This window comes from Crotalus tigris, unplaced genomic scaffold (assembly GCF_016545835.1).
Source record: "Crotalus tigris isolate CLP2741 ecotype Arizona unplaced genomic scaffold, ASM1654583v1 scf7180000017916.3911339, whole genome shotgun sequence".
In the NCBI taxonomy this organism is placed as follows: domain Eukaryota; kingdom Metazoa; phylum Chordata; class Lepidosauria; order Squamata; family Viperidae; genus Crotalus; species Crotalus tigris.
In genome coordinates this window covers 2,140,155-2,164,078 of record NW_024096718.1, presented here as the reverse complement: position 1 = coordinate 2,164,078, position 23,924 = coordinate 2,140,155, and the positions used below count along the sequence as shown (strand labels likewise).

General features: G+C 38.9%; 1 protein-coding gene and 1 long non-coding RNA gene across 5 annotated transcripts in view; one reads left to right on the top strand and one right to left on the bottom strand.

The window, feature by feature from the left end:
* Positions 1 to 9,305, top strand: part of TMEM19 (transmembrane protein 19) — a 61,302-nt gene extending 51,997 nt beyond the window's left edge. For all 4 annotated transcript variants that reach the window (XM_039344470.1, XM_039344466.1, XM_039344468.1 and 1 more), the window contains 3 exons: positions 1,076 to 1,327; positions 3,398 to 3,607; positions 7,455 to 9,305. In XM_039344470.1, the coding sequence (XP_039200404.1) occupies positions 1,076 to 1,327; positions 3,398 to 3,607; positions 7,455 to 7,618 (626 nt within the window). In that variant the 3' untranslated portion in view covers positions 7,619 to 9,305. The remainder of the gene's footprint in view (positions 1 to 1,075; positions 1,328 to 3,397; positions 3,608 to 7,454) is intronic.
* On the bottom strand, positions 270 to 23,832 carry LOC120308426. Its single transcript, XR_005556846.1, has 3 exons — positions 23,806 to 23,832; positions 16,119 to 16,192; positions 270 to 718 (listed from the first exon to the last, which is right to left on the bottom strand). It is a non-coding gene; the product is annotated as an uncharacterized LOC120308426 (long non-coding RNA).
* Positions 23,833 to 23,924: the final 92 nt, after the last annotated feature.

Genomic DNA, 23,924 nt, shown 5'->3' with positions numbered 1-23,924 from the left:
GAACTCTTGAAACAGGCATTGTTGCAAAAGGAACTTTTATTAGGGGTTAGTGACAGTAGGGAAGTCAAGGCGAGATCTGGGGAAAAGCCCGCCTAAATGGTATAGTTCAGGGATAGGCAATCTTGGCTCTTTTATAACTCGTCGACTTCAACTCCCAGAATTCCTGAGCCACCAGCATGGCTCAGCTTGGAAACCTCTCCTTTTCCCCTCAGCATGGCTGGCTCAGGAATTCTGGAAGTTGAAGTCCACGAGTCATAAAAGAGCCAAGGTTGCCTACCCCTGGTATAGTTAAACTAGCAATCTTCCTCCTCCCACCAAAGTCATAGTGTCCATTTGAAATCCAGCCAATCCACAGGTGGTACGATTTTTGGGTAACTGGCACAGTTGGCGCACATCTCAAGATCTTCTCCAGTTTCGTTTCTCCATAGCTGCCTCCCTGATAAGGGAGACACAGTCTTTTCTCAAGTGGATAGGGGTGGAAGAGGAAAAGCAGAAAGCAAAAGTTATCCCAAGTGAAAGTAAACTTCTCTCCCTCCCTCCCAGCAGAATGGCAGGCCTCAAACAAGAGCACATATGCAAGAAAACAATAAGGATTTGGGGACCTTTGTAATTCTTAGATTGGATCGGGATAGGAAGAAGCTGGCCTTCCCCACTTCACTTTTGTCCTTTCCTTATCAGTCATCAAGATCCTGGAAATATTTCCTTGGGAAACAGGATTCTATTGAGAGAAAGGAATGGATATTTTTAGAATAAGCAAGCATTGTTAGAGGCCAATTTTTGTGATCTTTGGAAAGTTGCAAATGGAATGGGTAAAAAATATATATTTAATCACCAATATCTAGTGGATTGGATCTGTAGGCTAAATAAATATTTTTTGACATCTTTCTAATGAATCACCTGAGTTAAGTATGTAAGCAACATAATTTTGTATTAATTTTTGCTTTGAGTCAAAATTGAAAATTTAATGATTTGAGATAAGCATAGTATTACTCATTTTTTCTCTAAGTACATACTCTCCAGGCTGTTAAATGTTTGTTTTTTCTTAACAGCTTATAGCTTCTCTGTTTGTATGCAGGTGGACAAAGAAATTGGGTGCAGGTATTTTGCAATGGTGGTGTACCTGCAGAATTGGCTCTGCTATATATGATTGAAAATGGACCAGGTGAAATTCCAATAGATTTCTCTAAACAATACACAGCATCCTGGATGTGTCTATCATTACTGGGTGCTTTGGCCTGCTGTGCTGGGGACACCTGGGCTTCAGAAATTGGCACTGTCATAGGTCATGAACCCCGGCTAATAACAACCTGGAAAAAAGTTCCAGTAGGTGAGCTTGAATTTCAAAATTATCTCAGCTGAATGAATGATAGTAAACAGTCTCTCAACATTCTTTCTGTGGTCTTGGTTTAATTAATGTTAAGCATTGTTTTAGCAACCATATTATATAAACAATAATTGACTAGATTCCTACATGTTGAACTGTAAACCATGGTTTATAAATCATGAGTAGAATCACGTGCAGAAAACCACAATCAAATAAACATGATTTAGCATGATGTGTAAACTCAGCCATGAGTGTAGCTTAATAGTCTTGAATTTGGCCTGAAAGACTTGTATTAGTTGAACTTTTCCCTTCTATTTCCCAGTTACCATGTAGCTGAATCATTGATGCAATAATACAATTGGCCAAAATATCTCCAAAACTAACATGTTGTCAGTCCTTCCAGGTAAACCAGATAGGAAACAGAATTAGATTACCTAATTCTACTTTATTGTAAGGCTACATTAACAGACTCTTGCAAACTTCCCACCAGCCACTTTTAACTGCCTGATCCATTAGGGCAGGCCCTTTCTCATTTTCTTTCTATGACAGTTAAGTAATTGTGGGCTCCTGCCTGTCTTGTCTGATTTTTCCTAGGCAGCATCTCTCTTCTCCTTCCTTAAGACTACTAATGCATTCCATTACAGCTGTTTGCAATTATAACATGTCTGTGATTAATATGTTAATTTGGTGAGGGAGTGTAACTGCCAGGTAGCCCTTAAATAGAAAAATGTTTCTGTATGCCTAAAACCATCCATTGGAGAACCTGGATTTGAACTGATGACCCTGTGATTTGCTTAACAACCACAGTGACCTGTTTAACCACTGTAATAAAAACAGTCATACGATCAAGTCTGGTCACACAGTGACTTAACTTATAATCACAACAACTTACAACTAAAATTCTGGGTTCAATTTTGGTCACAAGTCGAGGATTACCATAGTCTTCCTATTGTGAACTGTCTATCAGAGAAGACATTTTTATACATAGCTTTCTCATGTGCTTTCTGATTAAAATATGCCTGGCATTAATTTTATTGTGTTTACAATGCCAGGTGAAGACTTTTTATCCTTGCAACTTGCTGCAAATAAACTTTCAGTACTCTGTTGCTTTTATGTTATTATGCACTGTGTATTAATCTGTTCTTGTGATATTGTAAGTCACCTTGGAAAACGGGTTTGAGCAAAAATGTACAATTGTATATTATATATTGATACAGTACAAATTTTTCTTAGTTCAACTATAACAATATTATCACCTTGCTAAAAGCATAATGCAGTTGTTTGAGTGATGAATTTGTGTCATGTATTAACCAAGGACATTTGGAATGCTGTTTGAAGTTGACTTATGGGTGTAATTAATATTAGTATTAACAGTGCATATCTGGAAAGAGAAAAATTGAAGTTTATTCCAAGTTTTTTAATTAGGTGGATTCAGCTAGATTGCTGCATCAGTGGTAGCACATGGTATTTGCTGAGGTTATCTTAAAATGGATTAAGGATTACTGCGATTCTCCTTTTTGTTTTACTGTTTGCTGTGCTGCGAAAAGAATAAAGATGGATATTGTCAATGTAATTTTATTTAAAATAAGATATTGATTAAATATGTGTAGTATGTCAGGTCTTATGCTCTATTTCAGTGGTGGCGAACCTATGGCATGCGTGCCAGAGGCGGCACTCAGAGCCCTCTTTGTGGGCACGCGCGCCATTGCCCCAGCAGAGTTTGCCAGAGTAGCAAGCACGTGGCATTTGGAAATGACAGGGCAGGAAGTGAGCGAGCAAGCGGCGTTGGCCCCCTGGAATGCCCTGGAGATGGCGAGGGACTGGCGCCCGCCGCCCTGGCCCCAACCACGCTCACCCAGTCTGCCGTGACCACTGCAGCCATGCCCACTTAGTGGGCCACACTCCCCCGCCCCCCCTGAGGGCACCACAATGCTGATGCAGCCCTGGCACTTTGCAATAAATGAGTGGGCTTTGGGTTGCAGTTTGGGCACTTGGTCTCTAAAAGGTTCGCCATCACTGCTCTATTTAATGCAAATTTAGAATACTAATTTTGGAATATTTCATTTATTTTAGGTACTAATGGAGGTGTTACTTTAGTGGGTTTAATTTCAAGTTTGCTTGGAGGTGCATTCGTTGGCATGGCTTACTTCATTTCCCAATTGATTTTTGTGAATGATTTGGACATATCTGCTCCACAATGGCCAATTATTCTGTTTGGTGGTTCTGCTGGTTTACTAGGCTCTATCATTGATTCCTATTTAGGAGCAACAATGCAGTACAGTGGTAAGTTTTTAAATAATTTTTTAGATTAGTAGAAAAGTAATCTTATCATGTAGAACAGACATGTCAAACACAAGGCCTGTGGCCCGCATCCGACCCGATATGTGGTTCTGTTTGGCCTGCTCTGGAAACAGCAAAAGACCTGCCCGCTGCACTTCGGTCTGGCCCAGGCCCACCGGGCACTGATCTACAACCTGGTTTCATCCATCAAAGCCAGAACGCGCTCAGCCTTAGATCCACGGGGCAGCCTTGCCCCACCTCCTGGGCGCACGCACAAGTGGAGTCCAGCATCCCTGCTGGCAGTTTTGCCCCGCAGGCTGACTTCACCCAGGACGCTGGCGCTGGCCATCTCCTGTATGCATACCCAGGGGATGGGGCAGAGGCAGCAGGGCAGCTCCTTGCTGATTCCAGGGCTGCCCCGTGGAACCTTTGTTCTTCATTTCTTTTGTAGCGGAGAGGAGAGTTGGGGGGAATCAGTGCTGGCGGGGATCAGCACTCACTGGGAGGCTTTGCTGAAGCTCTGCGGATTCAGCAGAGAGGTCGGGAGCTCTGACGGCCTTTTCAAAGAATAAAAAGCCTTTTTGCCAACTTCCTACCTCGCTCTCCCTCCTCCAGAAAAGAGAAAATAAAATCTTCTTCCCACAGTCATTCTCCTTTTCCCCTTTAAAGATCCTTCCCCAGGAGCCCCGCCCCGCTGTCATCCATCGCAGAGGCCACCGGAGCTCCCGACCTCGCTGCCGAATCCGCAGAGCTCCAGCAAAGCCTCCCAGCCAGTGCTGATCCCCCCCCCAACTCCCCTCTTCGCTACACTTTCTTCCTTCCTTCTCTCCTTCTCATCTCTTCCGCGCTCAGGGAGGGGAGGGGGAGAGATTGCCAGTGCTGCCATGTTGCCGCCGGTCTTGTTATCCCACATGGGTGGGGGACCTGTCCTGGTGAAAGGAAAGCCTCGTGGCTGTGAGGCTGGAGGTGCTGGTGGGAGGTGGGGCAGCACTGATCTACAACCTGGTTGCATCCATCAAAGCCAGAATGCGCTCAGTCTTAAATCCACGGAGCAGCCCCGCCCCGGCCTGAGTGCATGTGCAAGTGGAGTCCTGCACCCCTGCTGACTGTCTTGCCCTACAGGCTGACTTCACCCAGAAGGATGGCGCTGGCCGTCTCCTGTGCGCACACCTGGGGGACAGGACCGAGGCAGCAGGGTAGCTCCTTGCTGGTTCCAGTGGATGTAAGGCTGAGTGCATTCTGGCTTTGATGGACGCAACCAGGTTGTAGATCAGCGCCATCCCCCCAACAGCACCTCCAACCTTGCAGCCATGAGGCATCCCTTTCAACGGGAGCACCCCCACCCGCCCACGTGGTATAGCAATAGCCGACGACAGTCTCTCCCCCTCCCATTGCCCCTTCCTGAGCACGGGGGAAGGAAAGAGATAAGAAAGCAAAGGAAAGAATGGATGGAGGAAGGAAGGGAGGAAGGAAGGAAGGAACAGGGAGGAAGGAACAGAGTGAGAGGAAGAAAAGAAGGAACAGAGGAAGGAAGGAACAGGGAGGAAGGAATGGAGGGTGGGAGGGAGGACGGAAGGAAGGAACAGAGGAAGGGTGGGAAGAAGGAATGGAGGGTGAGAAGAAGGAAGGAAGGAACAGAGAGGAAGGAACGGACTGTGGGAAGGAGGAAGGAAGGATCAGGGACAAAGAAAGGGAGGGAGAGGAGGGAGACAGGGAGGAAGGAACAGGAAGGAAGGGAGGGTGGGAGGGAGGAAGGAACAGAGGAAGGAAGGGAGGGTGGGTGGAGGGGTGGGAGGGAGGAAGCAAGGAATGGAGTGTGACAGGAAGGAAGGGAGAGGAAAGAAGGAACAGGGAGAAGAGCAGGGTGGAAGGAACGGAGGGTAGGAGGGAAGAAGGAAGGGAGGGTGGGAGGGAGGGAGGGAAAAAAGGAAGGAAGGAAGGTAGATAGATTATAATGAGAAGGAGGAAGGGTCTGAGGGAAGTCCTGCTTTAGCATTTGGCCATGAGCAGCCCTGCTGCCCTTTCGCCATCCCCTTGTCCCTTCCTCCTGATAGCCACCCATCCTATCACTGAGGATGCTTTGGTTACAAAGCCAGGTATCCTCACAGGAAGAGGGGGTGGGCCTCTCTCTGACTCACACATTTTGCCCTTCCGCACACACCATAAGCAACTTGGCCAAGGAGAGCAAGCACAGCAGCAACAGCCTCGAGGACGTGGTAAACGCAGCTGGGCGCCCCTTTGGGGAAGTGGGGCTAGGCTAGGCTGCACGGTCCCTGAACTCAAGGGCTGGGTGCTTGACATCTGCCTGGCCTGAGAAGGACGGTGAGACTCCTCCAGTGGACTATGTCCTGGCGCTCACCCCGGTCCTACCCTCCGCCGGAGACCCTCAGATCTGACCCAGTCCTGCCCAGACACCCCTGACGTAAATGGTAATGAGCTGGCCATGCCCACCCAATTGGCCACGCCCACCCAGTAGGCCACACCTATCCCAGCCATGCTCCCCACCCCCCCAGAGGGCAACCACAATGCTGATGTGGCCCTCAATGAAATTGAGTTTGACACCCCTGATGTAGAACATGTAGGATTGATAACCATAGAATATGTTTATCTTAAATATTTTTATGTTTTATATTAAATAAATTAGAAATACTAGTTGATATTGCTATTTCATCATATGTAGCAGAGGTCCCCAACCTTTTGGACACCAGGGACAGTTCTGTGGAGAAAGTTTTTTCCACGGACCAGAGAGTGTATGGTTTTATGTGCTGGCTGCATCCCACGGATGGGGTTTTGCTTGTTCGTGCGGACTGGTTGTTGGCATGTCACGGCCCGGTACTGTTCCACCGACCGGGGGTTGGGGACCCCTGATATACAGCATATTCCAGTTAACATCAGATAATAAAGAGTAATGCTGAAAAATTCTTAACAACACATAACAAGCATTATACTGAAGGTAAGCAACTTAGCTGGAAGTTATTAGAGTTAGAGTCAACATTTGGGGAAGGGAGAGTTGATTTTCTACCTAAATCTAAACTATTAAAAAAATATTTTAGTGAGAATGGAAACAAAGCATTTGTCTGCAATTGTTTAATGAATCAATGACTTTTCTTGGACTTGCATACATGCTGCCTTAAGACTTGCAGACAGGTTGTCTATGAGCACTTTCATGCACTCCAAAGTGCCTAACTGCAATCAGATACGAAGCTCTGCGCAGTCCTGCTACCTACAACATACAGATAATAGGAATTTGAGATTTATAAATCCCTTGGCAGAAATATAAACAATTGCACAACAAGAACAGATTTGTTCCCTTCATGTTTAGAAGTTGTTTAATCTAAAAAAGAACATTTTCCCTGTCTGAAATGGAATAGACTTAAGATTAAAAGTTGAGGAGTGTTACAGAGCTGTTTTTGAAAAAAGTATATATATAGGATTACAGCCTACACTTTTGACTTTTTTACAATCTGCAACCTTGTCCTCAGAAATAATTTTTTCAATTATTTGCTGCTGTGACAGTAGCCATTTCCCACTAGCAATAAATCTCACAATATGTCAACAGTGACCTCGAAGTAAACCCTTACTGGGAAATAACTTGAGAATGACAAAATGGGTAGTAGTTTTGTTGATTCTTATTGATTTAGCCTAAGAATCTCAACTTCAGTATTCTATCTTTAAAGGGCAGTTTACTTCAGCAAAATTTTAATTGTAAATAGCCAGGTTTAGCCAAACCCTTTCATAAAAATGAGGGCCAAATACAGCTTTGACTTCTGTTTTGAAGTTGATGCCATATTGTGTTGTTGAAGACTGTTTTCTCCATTTGGTTAACATGCTGTTTTTATTGCTTTTTCAGGTTTTGATAAACGTACTGGAATGGTTGTCAACCATCAGACAGAAAATGCAACACACATTTCTGGTAAACCAATCCTGGATAACAATGCAGTGAACCTCTTCTCCTCTGTAGTCATTGCTTTGTTATTGCCAGGAATAGCATGGGGATTTTGGCCAAGAGGATGAAGACAAGGTATCAATTTGCATTTTTTTTTTCTTCAAACAAGTTGTGACCTAAAAGATTCTCCACCAAAAGTCTTTATAATTCTGGACTGGAATACATTCCTGCAACTGTTCTGAAAGCATGAGGAATCAGTAGGTTATTAAAGTTATACTTCCTGCAGCTGTTTTAGATATTGTAGCTAAGACAGACAGGAAGAGAAGGAGTCCTGATTTAATATTGTTTCTTAGGTAATAGACCATAGTTATTACTTGATAGAATACTTGATTGCACTTCATTCTCCATAACCTATTAGGGAAATGGGAAATGGGAAAACTAAAATAACCTGTGACAGAATGCCACTAGCTACCTGAACAAGTAAAGGATCTTGGTCTAGTGACTAAGCAAAATGCTAAACTTTCTATATTATTCTGACATATATTTTTGTGGGGACCTATTTTACTATGGCTAGGGAACTGGCCACTCTAGGTACAACATACAATACAATCATAACTTTGCTTTTTGCTGTTAAAATGTTTTTTATAATATGTATGGTATGAAACCTAGTACTAACTTGTTGGTGTCTAAAGTTTAAAATTTAATTTATTGGGTTTAAAATATTATGTTTAAAAACAAAAATGTATGCTTTGGCGACTGTCTGTAGTTATTAGCTATAGTTTTATCCTGGCATATGGAACAAATACTTTATATTTGTTCAAAATTTGTTTCGTCTTTGAGATGGATGTTGCTTTTTAAATCAAAGCTTGTAATAACTTACCTACTGATATCTGAACAGATAGAATGTTTATTTCTTCATAAAAATTGGGCCAAAAGTCAAATTCTATTTAACCAAAAGCAACTCTTACTGATAAATTACATTTTTCCTTTTCTTGTATTTTTTTAAAAAGTATATTGGCAAGTTATGTTACAAATGCAATGAAAAAATTGTCAGATTTGTTTGCAACTAAATCCATTTTCCATAATCTTATATTTGTCATTTTATATAAATAAGATACTTTAAATTTTAATTTTACACTAATCTTAAAGGAAAAAAAGTAAGAAGTTGGTGGATACTTCAAAGAGGCTATGCCTACAATTTTAAATATTGTTTGTAGAAATGGATTGTATTCAGTTGTTTTTCTTGTCAATTACAACTGTAGATAAGACTTCCTATTAACAGTGAATGTGCATAGAATAAATTTGAAGAACCATTTGTAGAAATTGATTAAAACAAAACATTGTGCACATATGTAATATAAGACACTTGGATTTTCTGTAAAAATTACTATATAGATTTCTGTAATATAGACACTGGAATACATGGCATAATAAAGTGAATACAGCTCTGACTAGAGTTGACACTAATGTTGCATTCTAAGCATCTGAAAATTTGGCTATCTGTGGGTAATGGCAAAATAGATAATAAAATCTTAATGCAATCCAAGAAATTGATTGGATTGATGAAGATCTGGTTAAAATATTATAGATATCAGTGAAGCATTATGAACAAATTATAAATAAGAATGGAAAATACAATATTTAATGGAAATGTATGAGGTGGGGAGAAGAATGTACGCTGAGATATTTTCCCGATGTATTTATATGTTGCAATAAATAGAGCAGTAGGTATCTTTTTTGAAAATACATGTAGAAAATGTTTCCCAAATGAGACTCTTTTAAATATGTTCAAATAAAAATAACTTTAAAATGGCATCCAATCTGTTTTGTTTAATCATTACAGAAACATTGATACGTTACATTCAGAAAAAATCATACAACTTTGATATCACTTTTGTTTAAGGTTTTATAACCGGGAGATATATGAAGAATAATGTTAGACAAATCATTAATAGAATATTTGGATAAAAATAATCAGATTTCTGCAGGTTTGATTTTTTTAGATGCTGAGAAAGCTTTTGATCAGTTAAATTGGCAATTTATGTTAAGGTTGGTTGAAGAGATGAATTTTGGGGATAAAATTTTGCAAGCTCTTAGAGGTATTTATCAAAAACAATCAGTGCAACTTATAATTAATGGAGGTTTATCTGAGGTTTTTCAAATCGGAAAGGGTACAAGACAGGGATGTCCATTGTCCCCTTTGTTGTTTGTTTTAACATTAGAAATTTTGTTGATTAAAATTCGTGAATCATCTAAAATAAAGGGAATAATGATTAATAAGAAAGATTATAAATTAAGAGCTTTTGCTGATGATTTGGTTGTTACCTTGTCTCAACCAACCTATTCGGTATTGGAGTTGTTACAGATTATAAAACAGTATGGGCAAGTTTCTGGTTTTAAAGTCAATAATAATAAGACTAAAATATTATCCAAAAATATGTCTAATTTGGATAAGGAGATTTTAGTTAATTTGACAGGTTTTGAAATAGTAAAAAAGGTAAAATATTTGGGGGTTTATATAACTGCTTCTAATGTAAAACTGTATAAAAACAATTATGAAAAGTTATGGCTTAAAATCCAGAAGGATTTGAATGATTGGAAAAAATTGCAATTATCTTTGTTAGGGAGAATTGCTGCAGTTAAAATGAATGTTCTGCCAAAATTTCTTTTTTTGTTTCAAATGATACCTATCTTAAAGAAAGAGGTAAATTTAGAAGAATGGCAGAAGGGTATTAATAGATTCATTTGGGCTGGGAAAAAACCAAGAGTTAGGCTTAAAATTGTACAAGATGTTCGAGAGAGAGGAGGACTCAAGGTGCCGAATTTGAAATTGTATTATGATGCGGTGGTCTTAACGTTGATTAGTGATTGGGTTAACTTAACAAATTCAGATATACTTTTTTTGGAGGGATGGGATTTATTATTTGGATGGCATGTGTATTTAATTTATAATAAAAAGGTGGATAGGGTTTTTAAATCCCATGTTTTAAGAATTGCTTTATTGCGTGTCTGGAAGAAATATTATAGATTAAATTTTAGAATACCGTTGTGGGGAATTCCTGGGCACGCAATAGAGGGGATAAGGAAAGGAGTGAAAATGGATAGGATTTCTTATAAACAATTGCTTAACTGGGAAGGGAATAATTGGCAATTAAAATCTATGGAGGAATTAACGCAAGAAAACATTATTTATTCTTGGTTCCAGTATAGGCAATTATTAGAAAGATGGAGTATAGATCAAAAAGTGGGTTTTATTACAGAAGATGTGAATTTGATAAAACAAATTAAAGATCAAAGTTGAACTCATATAAAAAGAGTTTATAATGTTTTAGTGGAATTGGATTCAGAAACAGAATTAGTTAAAGATTGTATGGTTAAATGGGCTCAAAACTTTGAAGAGCCGATTTTATTAGATACATGGGAGATAATTTGGGTGAGGAATGTTAAGTTTACCCAAGCTCAAAATGTACGAGAAAATTTTTATAAAATGTTTTATAGGTGGCACCTTGATCCACAAAAGATGTCTCGTATGTATCCGAATGTACAGCCCAAATGTTGGAGATGTGGTTGTTTGGATGCAACGTATTGTCATATCAGGTGGTCATGTAGAAATATAAAGGCTTTCTGGATTAAGATTTGGTGGAACATTCAGAAGATTTTTAATAGAAGGATAAAATTTACACCACAATTATTTTTGTTAGGTATTATTGAAGACTGTGATGGCAAAGAGATTATTTTAATGTTGAATTTTATCACGGCGGCAAGGTTATTGATTGGGCAATATTGGAAGAAAGATTCCTTGCCTACTCTAGAGGAATGGTTTCTTAAAGTTCCTTATTTATCAGAAATGGCAAAAATTTCAGCTTATCTGAAAGACCATTCACAAGAGAGATATAATTCTGTGTGGAAAAGATGGGTAAATTTTGTACAGAATAAATATGGGATTAGAAAGTATTATTTAGCTTTTGAATAATTTATAGCTTAATGTGGCTATGGTTGGATTTGTTGTTTCTATGTATTGGAGTTAAAGTACTTTTAATCCTTTTGGATGTATGTATAGTTGATTGATGTTCATTTAATTTGTATGGGTTTTTTTGTTTTGTTTTTAACCCTGTATTCAGCTCTGGGAAGGAGGGGGGAGGGTTATGGGGGGTGGGAGGGGGGGAGGTATTAATAAAGATATCACTTTTGTTTATAAAATTAACTTAATGCCTTAATTAGGATCAATTCTAAAAAATGGCAACTCTTTTTGCTACCAAAAATCATTACAGGAAAGCAAATTATCAGAAAAGATGGACATTTTAACAAACACAATTTAAAAGTCAAGAATTATTTTCTATTTCACTTAGCATCAATTAACAGTCAAATAATGAAGAAAATCATCAAGAAGTTCAACACTGAAATATGTCTTCAATGTTTCCTGGAGTTTGCCCAATTAAATGTTTGTTGCATCAATTACACTATCTAACCGTAATAGATATTCCTTATTCAAAAAGTATTCTATGGATTTCTAAGTTTAATGGGTATTATTTTAAGCAACAAATGACAAGGAACTGCGGCCCTTGGAATAGGTGGAACTTGAGTTTGCTAGAGAGCCTCAATCCTGGTGGGATTGTCTTAAGATGTGCTCAGGAGCAGATTTGGGCTGTTGGCAGAGCTGTTGCTAGGAGTATAAAGGCTGTCAAAGAAACACCCTGATCCAAGGAGAGAGTTCATACACATATTGCTGGGTTGCTGCCAGATTCTGCTCTTGCTCTGGCCAGACAACCTGGCAGGAGTCCTTTTAGAACATTGTCTGATAGTTTTATTTATTGCAGGCCACACTATTTATTGTCATATTTATGCTTGGTCAAAATATACACTAAAAGTCTTCTGCATATACTTTGCACAATGAAGTTTGAGAACTCCTGTATGTATCACATATTTCCCATGTGTGTCAAATGAATCCAATTTGTACTATTTAGGATCTAAACTGGAGTGTTTTCTATGAAAAGATTCATTGCGCTGAAACAAATAAAAGAAATTACATGTGACCATTGAGTTCAATGATTTTTCTCTGTAGTAGTCTATCCACTGTAGTGAGGAGGTAGAAACTAGGAGTTTGTCTTTTAAAATAAAATAGAATTCAAGGCATTTCATTATATTAGTACAGTGTTTCCCAAACTTGACAATTTTAAGGCATGTGGACTTCAACTCCCAGAATTCCACAGCCAGCGTTGCTGGCTGTGGAATTCTGGGAGTTGAAGTCCTCATGCCTTAAAATTGTCAAGTTTGGGAAACACTGTATTAGTATATAGTTAAATGAACTGATATCCATATTCATGCTTGGTCAAAATACCAATAGAATACTAGAAGTCTTTACATGTATTTTGCAATGAACTATACTCTATATACTTATTACTATGTGTGCATTTCCGGCTTCATTCCTAGCCGTTCACACCCTCCAAGATTTTCCACAATGGTTGTGAGTGAATGGAATACAGCATTGGTGATAAACACCATAGAAATTTGGGAGTGAAAACATGGTGATATTAGATTAGCTCCATCCCTTTGATATTCTGAAAGTCCCTTAAGACCTGGTTATGTAATCAGGCTTGGGGCCGCCAGGAAACCAAATGGTCCCTTCATTAGGTGTTTATTTTTATCCGCCATTTGTTTAGGATTGGTATATTTGTTTTTATAATTTCTATTTTAATCTGGATTTTATTGTCATGCCGTCAGTTGGTGTCCCGATGGAATAAATGCAGGAATGCAGGAACGAAGTGCAAGTCAGGTATTTTAATCCCTAACAAACAAAGTCAGCACTGGGAGTGGCTTGCTCCCAGTGCTTCATATAACAGTGCCACACCCAAAACCCCACCCTCCAACCACTAACCACCATCCGCCCAGCTGTCTTCAAAAGTCCGTTTGTCCGGCCCTGGCCCTCCCCCAGCTGAACCCCACCCCTCTGTCCTGCTTCCTGTCCGTTCAAGATGGTGCCATCTGCTGACGTGCTGCTTCCAGGCTCCTCTGGCCCCCCCCCGATCTGCCACCAGTATTCCCCCTGGTAATGGTGAGTGCTCTGTGTTGCACAGCCCCTGGCTCTGCACATCCCCCCCCCTTTGTCCAGCTGTTGCACGGGCTGTCTGCGCTGTTGGGAAGGCCCCCTCGCCCGGTTCCGGCTTTTCGCCGACCTGCACATGTCGGCTGGGCTCCGCAATGGCCCGCCATCGTCCGACGATCAGCTGGGTGGCGGGGCGGTGAGGCTTGGGGTTTCCGGGTGTCGGCCAGCTGGGCTCAGCGGTGTTCTGCCGGCCTCCGACACCCAGCTGGTTGGCGAGGCGGCGAGGAGTGGGTTTCCCTGGTGCCGGCCGATGTGAGGGGCCGTGCAGCGTCGCAGCTGTGTTTGGCGGCGGTGGGCTGATTTCTGAATTCCCCCCCCCCAGTGAATGGCAAGCCCCGCAGGGCTTGACATTTATATTTTTATATTGCTTATTTTTATATCTGTTATTTGATTGTTTGTACACTGTCCAGAATCACAATTAATGAAAAGGGTGGCTATATAAATTTGATTAATAAATACATATACAAGCATCTCCTGCCAAAAGAATAGAGGTTCATAATACATATATTTGTATTACACTTAAATTAAATATAATTTCTATTTATTTTACACATGCAAAATGATTTGTTTCAAATACTTCTATACTGGTTTGTACAATTCTGAGCAGCTTATTTATAAACAACCTTTTCTGGCTTTGCCACTTTTAATTAGTGATAAAATGGTAATTCATATCATAGTTTCTTGTTCCCCTGCAGCCCATTTTCACAGCTTAAGCCATGTTATGAGAAATCTTAAACCTGCAGATGGAAGAGTTGAACTGTGCCTCCCTCTAATCCAAATCAAAAGGTAAGAGACATTGCAAGTTATAGTTCAGCAACTCATAAATTCTCCCAGCTGTGATCTAAAAATAGATTTTATTAGAACAAGCGATACACAAGGAAGACAGTTTTTATAATATATTTGAACAAAGAACAGATGGGATAGTGGCACAGAACATTAAAACATGGGAATAATGCTATATACAGGACATTACATCATTGCCTCAATTTCTGGTGCTGACCTTTTCGTATCTATGTGATTGTTTTGGTTAAGATTTTTTTTTTCTGTCCTGGCTGAAACAGTAACCATACTCCAGTCATTAAATAGCTAGGCAAAGAAATACAAATGCTTAATGCTGTCCTGCTAGATGTTTCAGAAAGTTACCTGATACAATTTTCAGTCATGAGTAAAACTGGATTACAGTATAGGCAAATACTGGTACAATGTTTTTATAAGACTTTCTCATGTACATTTTAAGTTCTACATTTGCTTAAGAAGAAATCCCTGCTCATTCCATCCCATACAACTGTTGATATATACTATAAGATCATTAAAAATCCATCACAAGAATCATAGATTACAATTACTGATTTTCTAGGTCAGGAGTGTCAAACTGCCAGCCTGTCGCCCGATTGCATCATGCGGAGGCCACACCCACCCCAGCTCTGGCAATGCGAAAAAAGTCATGTTACGTCGCGACACATCACGTGATATAGCAAGTTTGACACTCATGTTCTAGGTGCACTGCCTCAATCTGACTTTTCATTAATATTGGATGAGCTGTCATTTTAAACATGAAAAGATGTTTTATTCAATAATGATTTACCAATGGGAACTGCACCATCTACTGGTTTCTTTATGAACCAACTGGTAGTATGGAAAAATCAAAATGTGAAATCTCATTATAGCCTAATAAGCACTCCGTTTGCCTCTTCTTTGTCCTTTGTAGGATATCAGCTTGAAGGCATATATGACAATGATTGAATATTTTTAGTCAAAAATATTTATAGCCCCAAACTTTTTGCTTAACTAGAAGCAGCATTTATTTGAACATTATGCTTGCATCAACCCCCCTTATAAAAAAAAACATTTTTTGTCAGAAAAAAATAATCTTTATTTCACAGCTAAAAGATGTGACAATAAGAAATTCTAACATACTATATTTCTGCTACAACATGGGAGACCAATTCTGCATAAGCTTAAGCAGCTCTAAATCTTTTAGGGAAATATATTTTTTCACAGAAATAGATTTACCTTGTCAAAGGTAAGTTTCCCTCAAATCAAGCTCCTTTCCTGGTAACTACATATCCAAATTCAATCCATACTATTAATCTAGCTATTAATATATTATGTTGATAGCTATAGAGCTTTGCTGACATTCAATCTAGCCTACAGCTTTGGGAATTCAAATTAAATCTTTCATTCAAGTGGTAACTAGTCTGACTTGATTTTCAAGATCATTCAAGGCTGGGTAGCTGCTACTCTTTGATGAAGCCTTGATTTACCATGATCAGAAAATTAAAATGGACTGATATTATCCAAAGTCATGAGTTCTTGTCATAAGTATTCTATAAAAAAATGCCTGTAGCAATTTGTCTGAAATTAGAACTTTTCATCTTAAAAACACTTCTCCCTTTTCCTTCAAAGACTTCTTTCAAAGCACACTGGATTAAACAATTAGCCAGCCTAAATTTTCTAAAGTAATCTTTAACAAGACTTAGTTTGAAATCTGTGAATAATTTAAAACTATGTTGTAGCCAACTCACTTTTGATAATTGTCCTTTGGTTTGCTTTTGATCTCTTATTTGGAGTTCCTAGTTTTCCAATGCCTTTGTAAGAGCTGTATTTCCCATTTAGAAAAAAAAAAATAAAGACAGGTACAATTTAAACTTAATTATTATCACATTGAAGCATGTTTAGCACTGCATCATGTGAAAAGCCATTATTGTTTATTCGACCAATACAATTTAAACAAGTGAAAGTCACAGTAGAATGGACTACTATATCTACCATATTCAGCTTATTTCACTATGTGCAGCATCAGAAATATATAAAAATGCTTTTCAAAGTTACATGAGCATAACTGAAGGCAAAGGTAAAGATATAAACCAACTTGACTTATAGTACCTTCATGTTGTATCTAATTACATTATTTAAAGGTCACTCCTAAAAATAGAGCCTTTGTCATCCTAGCTGGATCATGAATTTCACATTAATGCAAATAGATAAATGTACATATTTTTAAAATGTATGCAAATTAATCTATGTAACAGCATGAAATGTACTAGAAAGGTAAGCATCAAGGCTGATAGGGTTTTGGAATTTATTTTTCAAATGGACAATAAGCTGTGCCCTTCATTTCTTAATCAATTTATAAGACTATTATCTTTATTAGGTAAAAGAGGCTCTATTTAGTTACAGCTTATCACTCTTTTTTGAAGCTATGCGCCATTTTTGAGACTCCTTTATTCTTAAGAGACAAGGAAGAGGTTGCTGGAGGCAGCTAAAATAAGGAAGCATAGAGTACTTTCTCTTTTGAAATATAAGGATAACAATTGTGGTCTTAATTTACTATTTTTAGAATAATCTGCAGCCCCATATTGTATTGTTGTGGTTGAAATGTTCCAATTTTCATGAACTCTGATTGGCTAGAAAAAGGAAAAAATAAAGAAATAAATAACATTTCTGACCACTAGAGGGAACTATGAAGATGTTTAACTCTGAGCTGGAATCTGTCACAAAAACATTTTTTGAGAAGTCATTTATACCATAAATCACTTAGGGTCCAAAAGTACTAATTATACAGAGGATATTAAAAAGAACATTAGCAACCCACTGTAGAAAATTATCAACCCACTGCCTCAATTTCACAAATGCTGGACAATGCAAATAACCTAACTGTACCTTTGAAATATAAATCTGACACCAGTTTTTATTATGATGATGGTTTGAATATAACCTCCCAGTGCAACTGAAACAAGAGTGTTAAGTAAACCCACAACTCTTAAGAGGTCAAGTTTGGGATATTTTCCTCATGGATACCAACAAGGTCGAAAACTCTCTGAGAAAAAAAGATATGATAGACATCTTAGAGAAGGAAACTATTCTACGAGCGTTTGCTCCAGGTTAATTTACAATGTCTAATACAGTGGTTCTCAACCTGTGGGTCGGGACCCCATTTGGGGTCGAACGACTATTTCATGGGGGTCGCCAAACAACGCAGTCTGCCATTTTTTCCCCCTTTTCCTTACTCCCTTTTATTCTATTGGCTTTTGAAAGCCAATAGAATAGACTCTCTTGAATAGAGTCTAATTCTATTGGCTTTCAAAAGCCAATAGGAATTGTCCAGGCTGTCTCTGCCCTGCTGAGCCCACCGAAAGTCCCATTCTGCAAATGGTGCTGCACCAGTTGAGTAGTCCTCGACTTACGACCGGTTGAGTAGTCCTCAACTTACGACCGGTTGGGGGTCGCGGCATTAAAAAGGTTGAGAACCACTGGTCTAATAGAACAATCTAGGGCAGTGATGGCGAAGCTTTTAGAGACCGAGTGCCCAAACTGCAACTCAAAACCCACTTATTTATCACTGGGTGCCAGGTGGGCATGGCCCACTGGGTGGGCATGGCTGTAGTGGTCATGGCAGAATAGGTAGGTGTGGCTAAGGTGGGCGTGGTCACCTTGATGTTGCTCGTTGGCAGGGACTCCTATGGGGGCCGGGCAGGGTTGGGGGAGATCCAGGGGGTCTCTGGTAGGTGGGGCAGTGGGCAGGAGGCTCATCCTGCAGGGTGAGGGGAGGGGAGGCAGGGCGGGGGTACCATTGCCACAGGGCAAGGTGATGCAGGGGTCAGGGCAGCTGCTGCCTGACACTATCAGTCCCCGCACACAGGCCAGCGAGCGCATAGGGGCTGATGGTGTCCGTCAGCAGCCACAGCCTGCTGGCCCCTTAACCAGCGCACTCTGGGACTCCATAGCCCGCTGCCAGCAGTTCAGAGAAACTGCCTCTGAACTTGATGCCCGGCCAACAGCTAAGGAGATGATGCAGTGGGTCATGCCCGAGAAAAGGAGAGCATGCGAGGCCAGGAGGGACAGGATGGGGGGGGGGAGGAAACCAACTGTGCTGCGATGCATCCGGCCACGTGGGACCTCGACGAGTTAGCTGCTTGAAGAGGGACGGTTGTCATCTCTGGGGCATAGCGCACGTGCCCACAGAGAGGGCTCTGAGTGCCGTCTCTGGCACACGTGCCATAGGTTCGCCACCACTGATCTAGGGACATTTTTTTCATGGACATAAATAAGGCTGAGAATTTCTTGAAGAAGAGACTTGATAGACACCCCTGAGAAGAAAAAGATTTCATTCTATGAAGACAAGAAGAGGGAGTGACTTAGCTTTAAGATAGGTTTGTATGTATAAAATGAGTTTGTAAATGCATGTCTTTTTATGTAATGCTGAATAACTCCCAAAGTTTGTAAAATACTAATGATTAAATTTGAAAATAAGAGAAGAAAAAGATCCTCCATGAGAATAAACTCGAGGGAGAAATTTGAATTCATGTGCAAATTGGAGTTAATTGGACTTATATTGGTGTGATATATATAATTGGATAAAAACTCTAATGTAGTTTTCTGTTTTGGGTTCTGGATTTAAAATGAAGAGGGTTTTCCCCACTTTATATATAATTCTTGAGTATTGTTTAAAGTTAGTAAAATATCCAAACTAGAAAAAGTTTTTTCTTCCTTTAGGGTTAAAAAAATTGAAATAATAAGAGAATTGATTCTCTTAATATGAATTATGATAAAGATTAATGAGTTAATAGAAGTATTTATTATTCCCCAAAGCAAAGAGAAGCAGAGATGGTCAAATTGATTCTTTTATCCAAAGAAGAGAGTTTATCTAACCTTGTTTCTATTTTGAAATTGTTTCTGGATTTTGTTCTTGCAATGAAAAAAAAATGAAACTTTGATTTTGTTTTTGCTAATTAGATTTATTGTTATAGAAATGGCTTGTACATATTGTACAAGTAAAAAATTGTGGTTGTAATGTTATCTTCTACTATGCTAAAGAGAGTCAGAAGTTGGACTTCCGGTTTTGCACGGCAGCGACCAGTCACGGGCTTGTGGATTCTCTGCCCCCCCACAGCTAATTTCTCCCTGCCAGGGGACTCTAAATGGGTCTAAGTCACCCCAGAGAGGCGACAAAAAAAGAAGGGTGCTCCAGCGATTCTGGAACGGCAGCAGCCATTCTGTTCAACTTGGGGAAAGCCTTCTAACCTGACAGGAGAAGAGCTGGCCGTATTGCATCAACCAGCCCAAGCTACTAGCAACCGAAGTCCAAAAGCAATAACCAGCACAACTGTGAACAGCCTGTTTGAAACTACATTTATTCTACATTTAATTTCCTGGAAAAGATCCCCAAGAAGCAAAATACCTCCGAAAGGGAAGGAGGGGGATTTCTGTCCCAACCTTATACTAACAGAAGTGGCAAATTAATCTTTTTCTGGAGGATCAAAACATATGGAAATGAAATAAATATAAAACCTGAAATTTAAAACTTAAATTTGGATAAATCTAAAATTGTTTGAATGGTTAAGACTCTCATTCTAAAGATAATTGTTCATTTTGGAAATTGAAAAAGTGGTGGATGAACTATGACAGCTATGACTTTAATATAAGACTTGGCAAAACTTGGGAAAAGCTAATAAAAGCTTTAACAACAAAGAACAGCTGTGACAAAAAAAGACAATAATGTGGGCTGTAGACAAAGAGAATTATAAATTTCAGAAAAAAAAATCATTTTTGAACTATTTGGATTACAAATATTTATTTAACTGGGACTCTAAAGATATTTGCAGAGAAAAGAAAGGAAGAGAAAAACTCAAATTCTTGGCCATCATGGATCACAGACATGTAGAAAGAACATATCAAGAAAACATAAAAACTTCACAGGAGGAGATATATAGTATACTGCAACTAATTCAAACAATAATGATTTTAAACCACAAAGAAATCCAAAATAACTTTGAAAATATAAATCAATCTATTTCTAAGTTAACTCTACAACAAAAAATTCCCCAGAAAATAACAACAGAAAAGGAGCAGATAAAACAGATAAATAGATATAGAATTGAGAATAGAAACTTAAAGATGGAACTTAACAAAACAAGGAAACATGATTTAATCCTAGTGGGGAAAAAAACACAAAAATTGGAAAAAACAACTTATCCCTTAAGACTACAAAATAAATCTGAGGACAAGAAAACAGATTGGATAAAATATACTGTAGAGATATCAGGAACATCAGAGAGAAAGAAAATGATAAGAGAAGTGGAGAGAAAGAAAAAGATTTTCAACAAACATGGAAAGGCAGAAATCCCATACAAAGACACTTCACCTGATTTACTTTTTATATCTACAGTAACATTTATGAACATATGGAAAAACTTTTTGATTCAGCAAAATACATTAAGAAGAATACTGGGCAAAAGAAAAAGACTAAAGTGGAAACCAAGAAAATAGATAATGGGACTTACCAGAGAGAATACTTAAAAAAGAAAATTTCTTTGAATATGGTTCAAGAAATAGAAAAGTTTTGGAATATATATATCATTCTAAGAGGGATGAATTCCTTAAATAATATAGTATGCTTTTTTCCCTTTTTTGTTCTCTTTGTTGATATGAGTAATATAAAAAAGTTGAAATGACTTAGATAAAGGAAATGTTTTAGATATTTAAATGTGATTGAATTTAAGAAAATTATAATGGATAAAAATGTTTTGAATATGAGTTAAAGGACTAGATGACTAGATGTATTAAATGGAATGTTTAAAGATTAAACATATTTTTAATTATGGTTAAAAAGAATAAGAGATTTAGGAAATAAATATATATTAGCTTAGGAGAGATATATATTTTAAGTAGTATGTTATTTTTTATGTTTCTTTACTCTTGCTCTTTTTCCCCACTGTTTTTTCTATTCCTTAAAAAATGTAAAAGTGTGAGATGGTTCATATGGAAAAATTGAGTTAAATTTTTAAATGTAATTAATTTTTGAGAAAATCTTAACCAGTAAGAATACCTAGAATTTGGTGGGAGAAACAAATTAAAATAAGGATTGAAGCAGGATCTATGATAAGGCAACCAGAATGATTAGATAGAAAAGAAATATATTAATGTGATTATTATTTTTAGGAATATATAAATATATATATTTTCTCAATATTCCTAAAAATAAACAATCAAAAATAAACAATCAAAACAATAAGAATTGTATTAACTCAATGTTTGCAAAAGAGGATATTTTGGGAAAAGAGGAAAAACTAAAACCATTATGTGGATTATGGATTATAAAAATCAATTGTTATTGTTTTACAAATGTAACCCAGACCACACACACCAATTATTAAGTGATTTATGTTTAAAAAAAATCAATAAAATATATTACAAAAAAAGAGAGTCGGAAGATGGTGCGTTTTTCTTTTCCCCCTTCATACCTTTCCTTTCCCTCCCTCTTCCTCCTAGTTTTCTACTACTTTTTTGAATTTCTCTTTATATTTTATATTTTGATAAACCAATAAAAACTATTACTGGAAAAAGGCTGACAGTGTTTGTTGTATACAAATCTTGCAACCATCCTTAAATTAAAACATTCTAATCAAAATGAAAACTTAAAAAAAAGCTTTTTTCAGGCTGCCTGGAAAACACAGAAAATGATCTAGAAATGTTTAAAACAAGAGATGAGAAAAAAATTCAATTTTGTATAATTACATAACTCAATCTCTAAATGTATTTATACAAAGATACTGTGTCAAAGTAGTTTGCTGAATATGCCACAATAACTAATTTGCATATTATTCTAAGGTATATGCAGGTTCAAGTTTTACATGCAACAGAGCAGGGTTTTTCAACCAGTGGTACGGGTACCACCTGTGGTACATTGGGATCTGGCAGGTGGTACGCGAACATCCTAGAAAAGTGGTAATGGGGGAGAAGAATGAGCTGAACCAGTGGCAGCACCGCACAAGCCTGAGCGAGAGATGGTTGGAGCTGCAGAACTTGGCACTGATCCTGGTGCTTCTGCTAAGCCCAGAAGAAGCGCCGATCAGCTGGAATGTTGCAGCCTCTCCAGGGTCTTGTGATTTACATTCAGATGCTTGGCAACTGATTCATATTTATGACGGTCACAGTGTCCCAGGGTCATGTGAAGTGACCAAAACCTGCTGCAACCACGCAACAGACGGGGGAAATAAAAACCAAACACCCCCTCACCCCACCCTCACTGCCAATCCTCAACCAAAATGCTCACAACAATGGAAACCTCAGACAGGAGGAAGAGCGCCGCTGGGTGGGCAGGCAGGTGTCTTGCTCGGCTGTGCCTTGGGGGGCACTTTTTTCAGTGTCATTGTAAGTCACTAAGCGAACAGTTGTAAGTCGAGGACTACCTGTACTTTATCACTTTTTTCCTTTTTTTGGTCATCAAGTTTTTGACACCTTGCTAGGCGACTGGTGGTACTCGGATATTGCCATATCCTAAAAGTGGTACAATGGGTGAAAAGGTTGAAAAGCCCTGCGATAGAGTGGCAGCTGGACTTCACAGGATAATAGCATCAGGTGGACAATCAGAAAAGCTTTTAATTTTGACAGCTGCCAGCCTAGAAAAAGTTTTTCCCAGTACTTTCCGTTTGATAAATTTGTTTCATTTTTGTTGTTTGCATCAAGTTGGTAGAAGCAGTACCTTAGGAACAGCTATAATCTTAGACATGATCGCACGATTACAATTACTGTTTGAAAATATTTAAGCAGGAAATATGTGGTCACCTTTCTTGCCACATGTATCTACTTTGATAACAGCCCCTCGCATAACAAATTACAAGGTGTGGTGAATGAATTCCTATAACTCTAAATGGACTATCAATGGAAGATATCTGCATCTTATCAGCAAGTGTTTGTAAATGGGTACTTATAAATCAGCACTAATTTCTTCCGTTTTACTTCCTTGGACTTCACTCTTGCTCCCCGTTCGCTGTTCCCGACTCTATGCGCACGCAGTCATTTAGGATTACTACATACTTCCCCATCTGATTTAACTACATTTATTAGCCTTGAAGAGACCCAAAAGTTATTCATGGGGTTATAGACACTTTTTTTTTTGCAGCAAACCGAAAAGATACAGTACGTATTACTCAAACTTGCAAATTCTCGGCAGGCTTACCAAGACTAGAAGCAAATCTCATGGAAAAGCATAGCCTTCCTCCCCCCCCCCTTCGCTTGTTTCTCGTTAGAACTCCTGAGCATGAACATTGCTTAAGAAGACCAAGTTAACAACTGTCAATCTTCTTCTCTACCGCCGATAGCAAACTCAGCAACTACCCTAGTCCCAACGCCAGCCCCACAGAAAAAGACGAAACTGACTTAGGCCCCACGGCCCTATCGCGTCCACTTAACAGATCTCACGTTACCTACGTCATTTCCGCCCGGCCTCCTTTAGGGAATCTGTTCCTCCTCTTCCTCTTGGTTTTTCGGGCGGCGCTTCGGAATGCTGAAACATCAGCAGCCAACGGCGTGTCGCGTGACTATCCGTC